Source organism: Gallinula chloropus (genome assembly GCF_964237585.1).
Source record: "Gallinula chloropus genome assembly, chromosome: 5".
In the NCBI taxonomy this organism is placed as follows: domain Eukaryota; kingdom Metazoa; phylum Chordata; class Aves; order Gruiformes; family Rallidae; genus Gallinula; species Gallinula chloropus.
In genome coordinates this window covers 77498996-77514197 of record NC_140090.1, presented here as the reverse complement: position 1 = coordinate 77514197, position 15202 = coordinate 77498996, and the positions used below count along the sequence as shown (strand labels likewise).

Sequence of the window (15202 nt, the reverse complement as noted above, 5' to 3'; positions counted from 1 at the left end):
TTCCCGGCCCCGACGGGGCGGCCCCGACGAGAAGAGTGCGGCGGCTCAGTAGTCGATCTTGTTGTAGAGGTTGTAGAGCGGTAAGGCCGAGAGATTGCTGCCGGGGTAGTAGAGAGGGGCGGGGAAGGCGATGGACCGGGGCACTGGCACTCGGAGGAGGGAATTGTCTCTGAACACCAGCGGCATCCCCACCAGAGTCTGCGCCGAGGCGTGGGCCATGTTGGCCGCCTCCAGCTCGGCCGAGAGCTGCCGTTTCCACTTGTTCCTGCGGTTCTGGAACCAGGTCTTCACCTGGGTCTCGGTGAGCTGCAGGCTGGAGGCCAGGCAGGCCCTCTCCGAGCTGCTCAGGTAGCGCTTCATGTCGAAGGTGGACTCCAGCTGATAGACCTGGCTGCGGCTGAACACCGTGCGCGTCTTCTTCTTGGCGGCGCCGGCCTGCCGGTCCCCGCCGTCGCGCTGCCGGTCCCCGCAGGAAGGAGAGGCGGGTCCCAGGGTCTTCTCCTTCTCCTCCTTACAGTCCTGCTGGGGGGGCGAGAGGAAGGACCCCCGCTCCCCGCTGCCCGCCGCCGCCGCTCCGCTCCCCTTGGCGCTGCCTGCAACAGAGCGACAGCGTGGGGGTCGCACGGTGGCCGGTACCGTCAACCCCCGACGGCCGAGCGCCCCCGCCGCCCCGGCTGAGGGAAAATCACCCAGACGGGCCCCCGGGCAGGCACCCGCCACCTTCGCTCCCGGTGGAAACCACAACCGACGCCGGGGAAAGCCATTCCCTCCTGAGCTACCCTTGTCCTTCCATCACATGGACAGACGGACGGACGGACGGACAGGTGGCCGTGCGTGCCTCGGTGAAGGCAGCTGATCACCAGGCTCAGGGTGCTTTCCCGTCCGACGCCATCCAAGAGATTTTACTTTAGAGCATTGCATTTCACACACCGTTTAGTCAGAATTAAGGCTAAGAGAGAGAAACATCTTCCTTCCCCCCCCTGCCCGAACGCTGGAATTTAAGCAGGATCTAAGAGAACGAGCGTTATCCATCGCGCCGCGCCCCTTCGGGCAAATCGACCCCGGGTGGTGTGGAAACGAAAAAAGAAAATTCACCCTGTTTTTAACGGAGTTTCTTCCTCCCCGCGTCAGCCACGGACGGCGCAAATTCGTTCTGCCCCGAAAGCAGGGAGGGTACGACATGACACCCCCTCCCCGGGGGGGCCGGGCCCTCCGTGGCCCTTCCCGGCGCCCGGCGGGCCCCGTCCGCCCCGTCTCACCCCATTCCGTCCCGGTACTCACCGAGACAGGTGAAGCTAAGGGGCTGGTGCTTGTGGCACGCCTCGGCGGGGCCGTGCGCCTCGGGGCAGAAGCAGCCGCGGTGCTTCCAGCTCTCCTCCGGCTCCTCGTCCTCCGAGGAGAGAGAGAGGGTCCGGGCGCGGGCGGGCCAGGCGGCCGCTCTGCCGCCGGCCTCCCGGGGGGGGTCGGTGCTGCCGCTGCCCAGGATGGACTGGATGGTGAAACTGGAGATGGGAGCAGCCGCCGGACAGCACTTGCTCGGGTCTTCTTTGCTGCTCATCCTGGGTTCATAAGAAAGCGGAGAAGGGAAGCTCTCGCTTTAGAGGGGCTCGGGGGGCTCGGGGCGTGCGGGAGGGGGGAGTCGGAAGCCTGCGGGGAGGCAGCGGGGGGTTTGTTTTGGGGGGTGTTTTCGGCGTGCCGCTGCCGGCTCTCCCCGCGCCTGCCCAGGCGGACTGCATGCTCCTTCCCCCGCGTCCCTATTGATCTGCGGGCGGCGGGCGGCGGGGCTTCATTTGCATGGAGGTGGCCTCCGCCGCGCCAATCACGGCGGCGGCGGCCACGGAAAGTTTGGAAACCCGCGGGGTCCGGGGAGGGCGGGAAGGGCGGGGGTCCACGACCGGCAAGCACCGGGGACGGGGAGGATCCCTCCGAGGGGTCCTCACCGCTATCCCCGGGGCTCCGGGGGGCTACTCTGACCCCGCGCCCCCGGGGGAGGGATGCTGAGCGCCCGCCATCCCTCCTCGCCCAGCACCTCGAGTGGGTGAGAGGGACGTGGGCTGAATGTCTTATGCCGGCCGGGGAGGGGGTGAGGGGGTGGGTGTTGGGATACACGTCTTGTGCATATCCGGGGATCTTTACCCTTCTGCTCATTAGAGAGGGGGGGGGGGGGGGGGGGGGAAAGGCTGTTACGGTGTGCTGCCTGCTCGGCGGCGTCGGGAAAAGTCGCCTTTGACAAATCAGGGTTCTGCGCTGCGCCGCAGCCGGTAACGAACGTCTCACCAAACCTCCTGCCTTTCCTTCTCAGGGTCTGCAAGCCTGGGGAGGGGGGGGTAGCAGGGAGGGAGGGGGCATCCTCTTGCGTTTCCGAATAAACTTTGTCAGGAGTCAGGGGCTCTTCGCCTCGGGAGGAATAAATCACTGCGATCGCAGCTCTTTCCCCGCCACCTGCCCTTGGGAGGGACAAGGGACAGCCTGTGGCCCGGGCGGCAGCCGCTGTGTCGCGCCGGCCCCCCAAGGGAACGGGGAGTGGGCGGCGAGGAGCCGAGGGCAGGGACCTCACCGAGGTGCCTCACTTTCCCCGGAGAAGACGGAGCTGAGTCTCGGCCATTCGATTGCCTGGGCCTGGGTCACCCTTCCCCCGGGCCTGCCCCGGAGATTCGGGGCGGAGGTTGAGCCCCGACGGCTGCATGGGGCGGTGGGCTGGGGTCTCCCTTCTCCCCCGGCGTGAGACCGGCCTGTGCTTTCCCCTCCTTCCCCCAGGAAATCGCAGAGAGGAGCCCCGGTAACGGAGCCGATGTGGACGGCACCAGCCCTGGGTGCCACACGACCCCCGCCCCACGCTCCTCTTGCCCCGGGGCAGAGCAGCCCACCCGCTCCGCCTCCACTTCCCCTCAGCCTCCACTCTAAAGGGATGTGCCCCCCCCCCTTGGCCCTCGCCCCCGCTGGGACCACGCGTGTCCGTGGGCGGGGGCTGCCCCCGAGCCGGCAGCCAGCCCCGGCCGGGCGCCGGCGGCTGCATCCCAGCCACTCCTGGAAATATCGTTGATTAATGAAGATGCAGGCGAGTTTTTTGCGGCCGGTTGGGCCGGCGCCCCGCATCCCGCGGGTCAGCTCCTTTCAACAACGTTTGGGGGGCTGCTGCAGCCCCCGGGTACTGCTGGGGAGGCATCCGGCGGAGTGGCAAGCGCTGCTCCAGCTCGGAAATCCCGGTGGGTTTGATCTCATTCGTGTCCAGGTGCAATACCCTTGGCCTTGGCAGGGGCTCCGGTACCGGGTTTTTAACCCCCGGTTGCCCGAGCGGCGTGGGGGTCCCCACCGGCGGAGGCGGCCCGGCTCCGGCTGTTGATTCCTCCCCTCGGTGCGGTCGTTCCCTCTCGCCAGAAACTTACCTCCCCCCCTACACCCGCCACCCCCCACCCCCCCACCCCCCCAAAAAAAAATTTATTAAAAATCGGGGAAAGCAAAGAATGGGATGGAAATATACAAATCAATAGAGACAAATGTCAAGACGTTTTAAAATGACATTTTCATTAACTCCGAGTCACCATATTATGTCTGGTATATTGAATAAAGTACTTATAATATAATTAGGTATAGCGAGATGACGACTGTTACCCAGACCAGCGGCATAATCTTTAACTACTTAACTACTTGATAGACTCATTAATGGACTAATTGATTAGGAAAAGTGTTCCAGCTCCTCCTCTCCCTGTGAGGGGCAGGTGCTGTCCTGTTTTACCACATTAACCTTTTCAGTGCTTTTCAACAGGGTCGCGACACATTACAAATGGTCAGCTTTAATCATGATGTCAGCTCATTAACCCGGAAAGACCCCGCACTGAAATACAATTTAAGAAATCGTCCTTCATCCCGCTCTGCCGCCCCGGCTGGCCCCGCACCCAGACCCCAGCACCCCTCCCGCAGGCGGGGAGCGGGGCAAAGAGGGGTGCGGGCAAAAACCGTCTAGGGGACCCGCTCCGGGCAAGGGAGACCTTCCTCCCTCGGGGGCTGCCAGCCCTCGGCTCCTTCTCGGGGACGGGCCCGGAGCGGGGAAGAGAGAGCGACCGGGGAGCATCCCCGCTCCCCCCGACGTGACACCGCAGTGGCACCGCTGGCCTCCAGCTGCCGCCCTACGGCACCGATCCTTTTCTTCACAGCCCACCGGCGGACCGGTGTGCCCCTGGCGAGGCTCTCTCTTCCCCACGGAAAGGGGTCCTGCCCGTGGGAGCCTCCCGGGTGGTCGCGGCCGGACCGAGGTGGTGAGAGATGGATGCTGGCTGAGGCGGGATGTCCAAGCGCCACGGGAAAGCCGTGAGCTCCACCCGGCCTCAGCGAGAAAACGACCAGATTATCCTGAAATGACTATTTCAGGCGAAACTTCCTTCAGGAGAAAGATAAACCACGGCTGCTTCGACGGGATGCTCGTTGCCGGGTGGGGAGGACCGACGGGACGGGACGGCCCCAGCTCCGCTCCCGCGGGGAGGCGAAAGGAGCGGGGAGGCGGGGGTGGGGGGAAACAACCCAACCACTCTCTCTCATTACCATCTGATCAAATATTCATCAAGGCAGAGAGGCTCAGCGGCCACGGTGAGGGTTTTGCGTGTGGGCAAGCCGCGGCTGGCCGCTCCCTCCCACCCCGCCAGCCCGTCCCGTCGGGGCACAGATGATCAAACGCCGCGGCAAAGATAAACTTTGAAAGACAGAGCGAACGCTTAAAGTTTAGATCTCCAGATTATTACAATGCTCGATATTAAAGTGGCCCTGAGCAAGCTTTCAAAGGGAGCCTAATAAAAATTGATCTCCGCTGCTTTTGCAGCACTCGGAAAATAGGCTTGTTGAGCGGCCGTAATATCGGGAGAAGGTTCCCTCTGAAATGACAGATGAAGTCATAAACAAGTTTGATCTTGGAATCAAGCTTCGATAAATATTAAACACAGTCCCCCTTTACACGTGTGGATTATGATATATGGCGCGTCCAAACTTTAAAATAAGGAAATACCAGAGAAAATGATCTCAATAAATTTTCTAAGTATAAACGTTGATTATGTTTCGATTTTCATTCAAGAGCCTCTGCTGCTCGTTTTTTGGTGCAAATGACATCTCGCAATAGGCTTTTGGGGAAAAGGGCTCCCTATTTGAAAAAGAGAGCCCTAGAGGTGTACAATTTATGTAATCTGTGGCTGGAAAATGAATCGTGTAATTTATTGGAAAACAGAAAGTCATGAAGATTGGATCAGCATAGCCTATCCAAGGCCCCCTATCCATCAAGTTCCAATTAACAACCTAACCAGAGAGCTTTAATGTGTTTCCAATCTAGTGGCCTGATAGACTCATCAATTCCTCTGGGAGAAATTAAGAAAATCGACCGCCCCTTGGCGTTGTAGTGTCATTCCTTTCTGCAACTATATGTCAAATTAAAAACACAATTAAAATTTAAACTGTTTCAATCAGAGGGTGCCCTGCAACCTATGTTTCACTTAATAGAACTTTGATGAAAATCTGATGGTTCCACTCCATCATGAAGGCGAATAGAGCTGAGGAGAGCAAGAGATTCTTTATATTTATTTAAAATATCGGAGCTCAGGAGAGCAAAGACCAGGTGACCAAACCTGAGAGAAGCGGAGGTTTCATTCCCGTCGAGCTGCCGCTTCCCAGGCCCGCGGGAGAGCTCGGCGGGGATGCTCCGCACGCTGCCTGGGCGACACGCGTGTCCCCGCGGGGGTGGGACACACACACACACACACACACACACACAGGCGTCCCACGGCCCCTTCCAGCGCGGCGGGGCGTGGGGAGAGGGAGTTTTAAATCGGAGGCATCGAGCTGAACCAGAGGGATTGACCGATTTGGGATGTGAAATATTCACAACCAGCTCGGGAGAGTCACCAACGGCCCCCGGGCGCGGACTCCGCTCCCCGCTCCCCCCTTCGTCCCCCGACCCGGGTGAGCCCCGGGGGGTCGTGAGGTGCTGGGCTGCCTGGGGAAAGGATGCAGGATGTGCCTTCCCCCCCACACCTCCCCCCACCCCTCCACTTGATGTTGATGTAAACAGGTTTAGACCTCTCTGTTGGGCAACTTTGCAGCTTAACGCGGGGATGCGATCCCGGGAAGGGGGTTTAGCGGTCCCGGGGAGGGGATCTAGCGGTCCTGGGGAAGGGGTTTATCTACCCCGAGCGCTACCTCGACATCCGCGCACGGTGGGGAGCTACGCACGGCCGAGCCGCTCCCCGCAAGCGGGGGCACAATCACACCGGGACGGGTTGCCTTTAATTCGATGTTTTTGGAGGTGGTTCCGACCGCTCAGACCACGCGTTCGCTTAGGCACGGGTCCGGCGGGGGCGGCCGGGGGGCGGCGGGGACGGCGGGTCCCGTCTCCCGGTTCCCAATCAGACGGGAACGGCGAGAGGGTAATTTTGGATGGTGCGAGAACAAACCAAGGTCATCAACACCGCCGAAAGAGCGCAGGAACAATAGATTCATTTGAAACAATATTTTACAGACGTTTCGCGATCAATACGAACTGAAGCATTATGCTGTACCAATCTGTTAATGCTCTTAATGGTCTTCTCATTCCGTTAGCACACTATACCAAGTCGATAGAGTAAAGTGATTATTACAGAGACACTTGCAGCATATTTGGGGGGGGGGGGGGGGAGAAAAAAATAATAAATAAAAATCCCCCGCGTATTTCCATCACTGTTTTACAGCGGGATAATTCCCATGGAGCGGGGAGCGGCTCCGTGTGTCCCCACCGCTTGTCCCCGTCCCCCCCACCTCAACCTCTGTGTCCTGCGCTGCTCGGCCACAGCCGGCAGAACGAAAACCAACCTGTTCGAGAAAATTTGAAAGCCTTCGGATGGAAAGGAAAAAAAAAAACCACAAACCACCCCAAAAAACCCCTAATAATAATAATAACGATAATTAAAAAAATTTACCAACCTCCCAAATTCGCTCGCCGGGAGCGTGCGGCTGCTGGAGGGGCCGAACCGCGCAGCCCGGTCCCTACTTCAGCCCTCCGGGAGGCAAAACTCCTCTGAATCCCTAAATGTGATGGACGGGAAGTTTATATCTTTCCTTCCCCCCTCCCCACCCCCGCTGTTTGCTGTACACAGCGAGCCTCTATTTACTACCAAATAAAAGAAATACATGTGTGTTTCGACCACAAACAGGCGAGCGAGTTCTGTTCAGCCAAGCTCAGACCAGTGGCCGAGAAGAACCGCCGTTATCTCTCGAATTGCAAACAAAGGCAGAGATTTGCCGAGCCGGGTTGGCAGCAGTAAACAGAAGTGGCCGCGGAGTTTGCTAACAGCTTGGAGGAATGAAGGAACTTTGTTTGAATCGCACCAACCTCCCTGCCAAACAGTTCTAGCCTCTGTAAAGATGATTCTTAATTCTTTTTTCCCCCGTCACTCAAAGCGATTGGTTTCACTCTATCCCAGGGCAGCGGTTGATGCGGGCTCTCCAGAAACTTTGGGCAGGGTGGGAGGTGCGGGGTGGGGGCGGTGTGTGTATCTCTTCTTTGTGTGTGTGTGTTTACCATGGGAGTTTGTCCCTCTCCTCGCTGGCGCTCCGCTCCCGGGAGCGGCTCAACGCCACCGGGTCTGCCGCAGAGCCCTCGCTCGCTGGGCATCCACCGCCCGATGTCATCTCGCCCCTGGAAGGGAGAGACGAAACGACTCGCTTCCCTTTTCTCAAGAGCATTTGGGGTGGGGGGGAGGATAGAGTTTGGGGGAGACTTCTTGAGGGCTTGAGAAAAGCCTGAGCGCCAGACCCGGCTGGCTGCGGATGCGATCGGAAAGCAGCATCCCTGTCCGAGAGCTCCTTCCCGGCCTGGGAGGGAGGGAGGGAAAACCCGGTCCAGCCCGGGCAGTCCTGCTGCAGGAGGGGTACGAGCAGCGTAACGCCAACGAATTGGGGTCTCAACTCCCTCACTCCCCCGCCCAACTTTATTGCGTGCTTTCACAGCTTGTTGTTTGCTGTCGATTCCTCGGCGTGTAAAAGCAGCAAGAAGCGGAAAATCTGGGCTCTGGTTTTCTTTCTTTCTTTCTTTCTATCTTTTTTTTTTCTCTTTGATTTTTTCTTAATTAAAAAAAAAAAGAAAATAAAAAAAAGAAAAGAAAAAAAAATAAAAAAGAGCGCTTACCCCAGCCCCATCCACCCCACCAAAATCAAACCTCTACCGAGAAATACCCCTGACAGAGCCGGGATGCGCAGGACGGGCCGATGCCCTCTGTCCACACCGGACCCGGCCGTGGCCGCACCCGCGTAAGGACCGCGCAGGCGGGGGGCGACCGCCGGAGAAGGGCCCGGACTGTTCCCAATAGTTTTCTGGGCACGGATTACAAATAAATAAGGTTTTTTTTTTTCCTCTCGCCTTTTGATAACATCGTGGTCCCGCGCTGTAAAATGGGAAGATGTATTTGCTATTACAACAATATTTTTAATGAGCCGCAAGCGACTTGTCCCAAAGTTAGTACTGCAAACAGCAAAGGCATCACTCTGTTTGTAGGCGACACAGCGAGCAGCGTATTTTGACTCCGAAACTCTGTTTATTTTTCATTTACGACCCATTGCCAGGGGTTTTTATCCCAAACGAAAAGAAAACGCGGGATTATCTTCTCGCAACGCTGCGTTTTATTTTGATTTCTCTGGCCCCAAGTCTTGCCCTCGGCGCTATAAACACGTCGATTCGGGCCAATCTTCGGGAAGCGGAGAACGATCCTATCTCGGAATACCAGCGCCGGGTGTACTAACAGGAGTGGCGGCTCCGGCCGTGGGCAGAGGGCGCAGCCCGTGGAGGGGGGGGGACACACGCACCCCAGGGTGCCTCTGGGCAAGCCCCCTGCGGCAGCCCTTCCCCCTTCCCCCGCCGGAGAAGGGAAAGGGCGGCACCGACCCCCGCCGTGAGGCGAAACACCCGATAAGGGTAGAGAAGGAGGGGGTAGAAGTTCAAGGGAAGCCCCCGGAGAGGCGTCCCCGGGTGGGAAGGGACCCCTCCCCACGCCCCCACGCCCCCCCTTTCCCCGGCCCGCGGAGCTACCTGAGGGCCCGGGACCCCTCGCTCGGTGTCACCCAGCCGCGATGCTGCGGCGCAGCTGGGAAAGACACCCCCACCTCCTCCACAACCCCCTCACCCGTCCATCCGCTCCCCGTCGGAGGGGCACTCGGGGCAGCCGCTCCCGGGGAGCCCCGGCGGAGGCGGCTCCGTGCCCACGGTCCCCGCAGCCCGGTCGGCAGCCCCAGCCCGAGCGGGGCGGCAGCGCTCCCAGGGGCACCGCTTGGCCTTTTTTTCTGCTGTTCTTGGGGTGGTTTCTTTGGTTGGTTGGGTGATTTGGGTTCCACACCCCCCACCTCCACTCCCACCCCCGAAGCCACACTTTAAAAAATGATAAGGAACGGGTTTTATTGTTGTTTGTTGTTTGTTTTTCTTTTTTTTTTTTCTTTTCCACCACAACATTAAGTTTATAACAATATAGGCTGTTTTAAAAATAGGACCGATCCCTAACAGATAGCAGGAGGGCAGAGAGTACAACCGAAAAGGGGAGGGGGAAGGGGGATTAAAATAAAGAAAACAACCCAAACCCTTGGGAAGACAGCAAACAATTGTCAGACAACAGGTGAGCAGACACTAAGACAGAGAGAGACTAGAGGTGTCCACTCCTCACTTGATTTCTGCCTATTAAAATCCACACACTCGATGGACTTCAGAAGAAAACTGTACATCATATCAAATAAATTAAAATTATCCTAAAGTTGATTGTCCTTCACTTAAAGCGCCCAGCTCACCGAATCTCCCTTATTTATTCGCATAAGCCAGGCTGATGCTTATTCCCGTGCCCTGCTCCTCTCTTCTCGCTTCCCTTCTCTTTTAATTCTTTATTTGATTTTGTACAACATGAACGAACGCAATTATACAATGCTAAAAAAACCCCTTTCCTCGCCGTTCAAATAAAAGCAGTGCTTTCAGAATCGTTGTACAATATTGCACAGTTCAAAAGTACAATAATAGTAATAATTAATAATAATAATAATAATAATTAGTATTACAAAAGAAATCAAAAGGGTACAGATTTTTTCTTTCCCCCCCAAAATACGGAAATAACTTTACAAGAAAAAAAAAAAATAAAACAACCCAAAACCAAACCCAAAACAGCTCAACAACTAGGAAAGCAAGAATTTATGAACAAGGATTAAAAATATCTAAGTAAACGATAATAAATAAGGGTCTCTCAAAGCGGGCAGGTGTATTTGACTGTTCACTTTGAGGCTGTATTTCCCGCTCGTTAAAAGTCCCATGACACAAACCGAAAGGTAGAAAACAGGGGAAAGCAAAGAGGCAAATCGGTACCGGGGGCTGCTTATGAAAAGCCGCGGTCGATGAAGTTTGAGTCACGACAGGATCAGGAGCCTGAATAATTTGGAGGCAGAAGGAGAGGTCCGAAAGGAACAGAAATTCAGCTTCCCGTTAGCATTTGGCAAATCTCGAGGAGTGGCCTGGGATCATTATTATTTTTTTTTAATTATTGTTATCCTTTTTTTTTCTTTTTTTTTCTTTTTTTTCTTTTCTTTTCTTTTTTTTTTTTTTTTTACAAAAATAAAACTAAAGCCACAGAGACCACCGCGGGTTTTGTCCACGTTTACAAAATGTGTGACAGCTCCAGGGTTCTCTACAAGTTCCCGCTTTCATTTTCCTTATTTTTCCATTTCCCTCCCCTCCCCAATCCCAGTTTTATTTGTATTTTCTAAATTTTCGTGACTTTTCCTCCTAGCACCACCCGCCGAGGGGGTCTCCCCCTTACCCCCACACCCCTCTTTCCTCCCCCCGCACCCCTCCCCAACACCTCCCCGCTCCGCAGACGCCGGCCGGGTGATATCGCACGAGTGGCTGGAGTACTTACAAGCGGGCCGGTGACTTGCGCGCCTCTCCGCGCATCGGCGGCGGGCGGGCTCAGACGGGCCGCAGGAGCGGCACGGAGGTGACCACGGGGTGGGAATAGTAGACGGGGTGAGGGAAGGTGAGCAGGGGCTGGGTGCCGGGGGCTCCGCCGCCCCCCGCTCCCCCCTCCGCGCCCGAGTTCTCGTGGTAGAGGATGGGGACGCGGACGATGCGCTGCGCGGCGGCGTGGCTGAGGTTGGCCGCCTCCAGCTCGGCCGCCAGCTGCCTCTTCCACTTGTTGCGGCGATTTTGGAACCAAATCTTCACCTGGGTCTCTGTCAGGTGGAGGGAGGCGGCCAGGCCGGCCCGCTCCGAGCTGCTCAGGTAGCGCTTCATGTCGAAGGTGGACTCCAGCTGGAAGACTTGGCTGCGGCTGAACACCGTGCGCGTCTTCTTCTTGCGGCAGGGCTTCTTCTCTGGGCTCTCCTCCCGCTTCTTCCAGTCCTCCGCGCCTCCTTCCTTCTTCGCCTCCTCCGAGTCGCTCTCCTCCAGGACGATCTCGTCGGGGCTTTTGGAGTCCAGCTCCTTCTGCTCCCCCTCCGCCTTCAGCAGCGGCTCCGGGGAGTCCCGGTCGGTGCCCGAGGCAGGGGACGAGTCCCTCAACAGGGATTTCTCCGCGGCTGGAGGGGAAGGGTGGTGGGGGGGAGGGAGGTGGTGGGGGAAAGGGACACAAAGAGACACCTTCACCGCCCGGCCCCCGCGCCCCGTCGGGGGTAGCGGGACGAGCCGGCCGGACCCCCGCGTCGCCCCGTCGCAAGCCTACCCTCCCTCCCCACGTCGTTCCCAGTCCCTGCCGCCCCGCCGGGATGGTGGGATGGATGGATGGATGGATGGATGGATGGATGGATGGATAGGAGAAAGGTACCTTCTGTGCGGGGCAGGTGGGCTCCGGCTGGCGTCAGGGCGTAGGGGTACCACCAGGTCTGAGCGCGCTCCAGGCAGTGGGCGCTCAGGGCGAAGCGCGGCGCCGGGATCTCGAAGCGGGGGAAGGCGAGGTCGCCCACCTGAGAAAGGGCGAAGCCGGCGCCGTCCACCGCCGCCTTGCCCGAAGGGGCGAACAGCGCCCGCGGCTGCTTGGGGGGAGCCTTGGGGGGGTCGCCGTTGAGCAGGTTCTTGATGTAGAAGGACTCCTTGGGGGGCGGCGGCGGGGCGCTGGGCGGCTCCTGCCCGGTCTCCGGCATCCTCCGGTGCCCGCCCGGCTCCTGCCCGCCGCTGGCCCCGCAGCCCGCGCCCGGCGCGCAGGTGGCGGCTCCCGGCGGCGCGGGGGAGAGGCGCGGCGGGGCGGCGTAGGAGCGCGGCGGCGGGGCCGGCCGGGGCCCCCTCGCATGGGGGGGCGGCAGGGCGGGGGGCCGAGGGGACCCGCGCAGCCCGCGGCACCGGGGGGCTGCTGCGGGCAGGCGGAGAGCCGGGGTCGTCGCTGCCGCCGCCGCCGCCTCCCGCCGCCGCTGCTGCTGCGTCAACCTGGCGCCGGATGCTAATGATGAAATCAAAATGTCATCCAAGTTAAACGCGGGGAGCACACGGCGATTGGGCACGCACAATGGCAAATGGGATTAGGCGGGGAGGCAGCCGGGAGGAGAAGGCTCCGCGCAGCCCCTGCCCGCTGCCGCCGCGGCCCCGGCCCCCCCTGCGACGTGCTGCTGTGGCTGGAGGCTACGAGCGCCCGCCCGTTATTGGCTTTATATAGTCCAATTAGGCAGCAAATGAGGACGGGGCTATTAGCACAAAGGGATCCCGGCTCGGCTGAGGCACCACGGGAGCGGCGGGAGGCGAATGGCACGGACCGTGCCGCTCCTGCCACAAAACCTCCCCTCGCCCCGCCGCGCCGCCTCCCCCACCCCCTCCTCCCCCCCCCCCCCCCAACCCCCGCCCCGCACCGCCGGTAACAAAAGCCGCCGGCGCCGGGGCGACAGCGGGCCGAGCGGCTCCGAGCCAAGCAACCGGGCCCCCGGAGCCGGCGGCAGCCCCCTCCGCCTCTCTCCGCCAGCCCGGGCCGCGCTGGGCTCCGCCTCGGGGCAGAAACGACTTTGCCGAAGGCTGCGGCTCGGCGGGGCTGCCGGAGGTCCCTCCCGGGGCCGCGCCGCCTCCCCCGCCGTCCTTTCCCTTCCCTTCCCCTCCTCGGACCTCCCCACGGAGCCTCCCGACGCCGGTCCCACCGCCCGCGCAGGAGCGGGGGCGGGGGGGCACGTCGAACCCGCGGCGGGACGAGGGGCGACCAGGTCCCGGGCGCGGCGGGGGCTCGGTGGCACGGCCCAGCCGCCGCTCCCGGGGTCCGGCCCCGCCGCCGGGCACAGCGCGCCCCCTGCCGGGCCGCGCCGCCCCGCCGGAGCGCCCCGCGTCCGCGTCCGGGACGGGCGGGCACGGGGGTCCCGCCCGGGGCATCGCTAACAGCGACCCACCGCACAGCGCTAAAGCCCGCGGCACCGGGAAGGCGGCGGTGGGGCCGGCCCGGGCTGGGCGGCTCTGGGCCCTGCGAGCCGCCACGGGACCTCCGGTTACAGAGGTAACACCGCGCACCGCCCGGTTCGGGGGCAGGTGTGGCTCCCGTCCGGGGCTGAACCGGTAACGTGGGCCAGCATCAGCATCCTGGAGCGGGGAGGGAGGGGAGGGGAAGGGAAAAGGGAAATGGGAAAGGAAGGAAAGGGAAAGGGAAAGGGAAAGGGAAAGGAAAGGAAAGGAAAGGAAAGGAAAGGAAAGGAAAGGAAAGGAAAGGAAAGGAAAGGAAAGGAAAGGAAAGGAAAGGAAAGGAAAGGAAAGGAAAGGAAAGGAAAGGAAAGGAAAGGAAAGGAAAGGAAAGGAGGAAAGGGAACGAGGAAGGAAGGAAAGGAAGGAAAGGAAGGAAGGAAGGAAGGAAGGAAGGAAGGAAGGAAGGAAGGAAGGAAGGAAGGAAGGAAGGAAGGAAGGAAGGAAGGAAGGAAGGAAGGAAGGAAGGAAGGAAGGAAGGAAGGAAGGAAGGAAGGAAGGAAGGAAAGGGAAACATAGCAGCCTCTTAGCTCTGGTATGTGTCTAAATATTTGAAGTACATGTGAGCATGAAGTGCAAAACCTGCCCTGGCATCAGCAGAGCTTCAGTCTCAGCAGCATGTGTGTAGGGGAGCACGAATCATTTAAATCTTTTAATGCCCCGATAAAACACAACTGAATTCTCTTGCTATTCCCTTTTAAAGGCACCTCCTGGCAGTTTGAAACAAGGCATTGCCTACCTGAATCAAATTTCCCAGTGCTTGTGAGGTATCCCCAGGAGTTCAGCCTCTCTCCATACATTTGGGGTTATAAATTCAGGGGAAATTTACATAGACCAAACAACATACTATTTTTGGTTGCAAAAGGCATGATACTTCATATATCTTCATTGTACATCACTGCCTCATGTGTGACCATTTCTAAACTGTTAGTGTCATTGCAAGGAGCAGTTTAGACAAGCAGGTGCAGAGATGATAAGGACACCAAACACATCTTGGGGATAGGGGTTGGGGGGGGTTTCATCAATTTATAGTTTACAGAAACATCCTGTTTTTGTTACTAACTCTTTCATTTAAAGGCATCAGGCAAAGTAAGGCTCATCAGGAATTGTTGAAGAAATGGTATTCAGTGGAAAAACTCCTTGATTCTGGGGTAGAACATACAGAAAAACAAGAGATAGAAAACAGTTTCTATACAGAAAACAGAGAAAAATGAGAGATAGTAAGCAGATTCTATACAGAATACAGCTGATAGTCACCTAACCAGGGCTCTTGCCCATCACATGAGGACCTGGGCTAAAGCTCTAGCTTATCTATTTGCAGCTCCTCTGTGAAAAGCCAAGGGTGCAAAGTTCTTGTAGAAGACCCCAGCACATTTCTTCATCTCACCAAAGATTCTCATAGAGACATGAGGCACCAAAATAATTCTGCATTGAAGCTCCCACCCTTTTCCATCCATCTTTCAGTGCTTTGGTAACTACGAAACCCTAATCTCTCTGAAGTATCTCTGGGTAAACAGCCACGTGTTGTAGGAAGCCAAGCAGGGACAAAAAACCCAAGCCAACCTCTGAAGATGCTAGAAGAAATTTCCACTTTGCAATTTTTTTTTATTAATAAAAAATAAAGAAAAAATGCAAGCAATACTCTAAAAGAGCTTTTCTATCTCTGTCGTTCACAGCACGTGGGTTTCTCACATATTTATGTATTTTATTTATCCCCCTGCCAGCAATTAATGCCCAGTGGTGATGGAGCTGAGTGGATTTTGCTGCAGTCCTCCTTTCATTTTGTTTCCAGATCTGCACCCACAC

General features: G+C 58.1%; 2 protein-coding genes across 2 annotated transcripts; both read right to left on the bottom strand.

The window, feature by feature from the left end:
• Positions 1–45: 45 nt before the first annotated feature.
• Positions 46–1558, bottom strand: HMX2 (H6 family homeobox 2; the record flags this gene model as incomplete). Its single annotated transcript, XM_084264342.1, has 2 exons — positions 46–593; positions 1282–1558. 2 exons carry the CDS (start codon positions 1556–1558, stop codon positions 46–48), a joined length of 825 nt encoding a protein of 274 aa, XP_084120468.1.
• Positions 1559–10945: 9387 nt separating this feature from the next.
• Positions 10946–12114, bottom strand: HMX3 (H6 family homeobox 3; the record flags this gene model as incomplete). The annotated part of the gene is made up of 2 exons (XM_084265120.1): positions 10946–11553; positions 11799–12114. 2 exons carry the CDS (start codon positions 12112–12114, stop codon positions 10946–10948), a joined length of 924 nt encoding a protein of 307 aa, XP_084121246.1.
• Positions 12115–15202: the final 3088 nt, after the last annotated feature.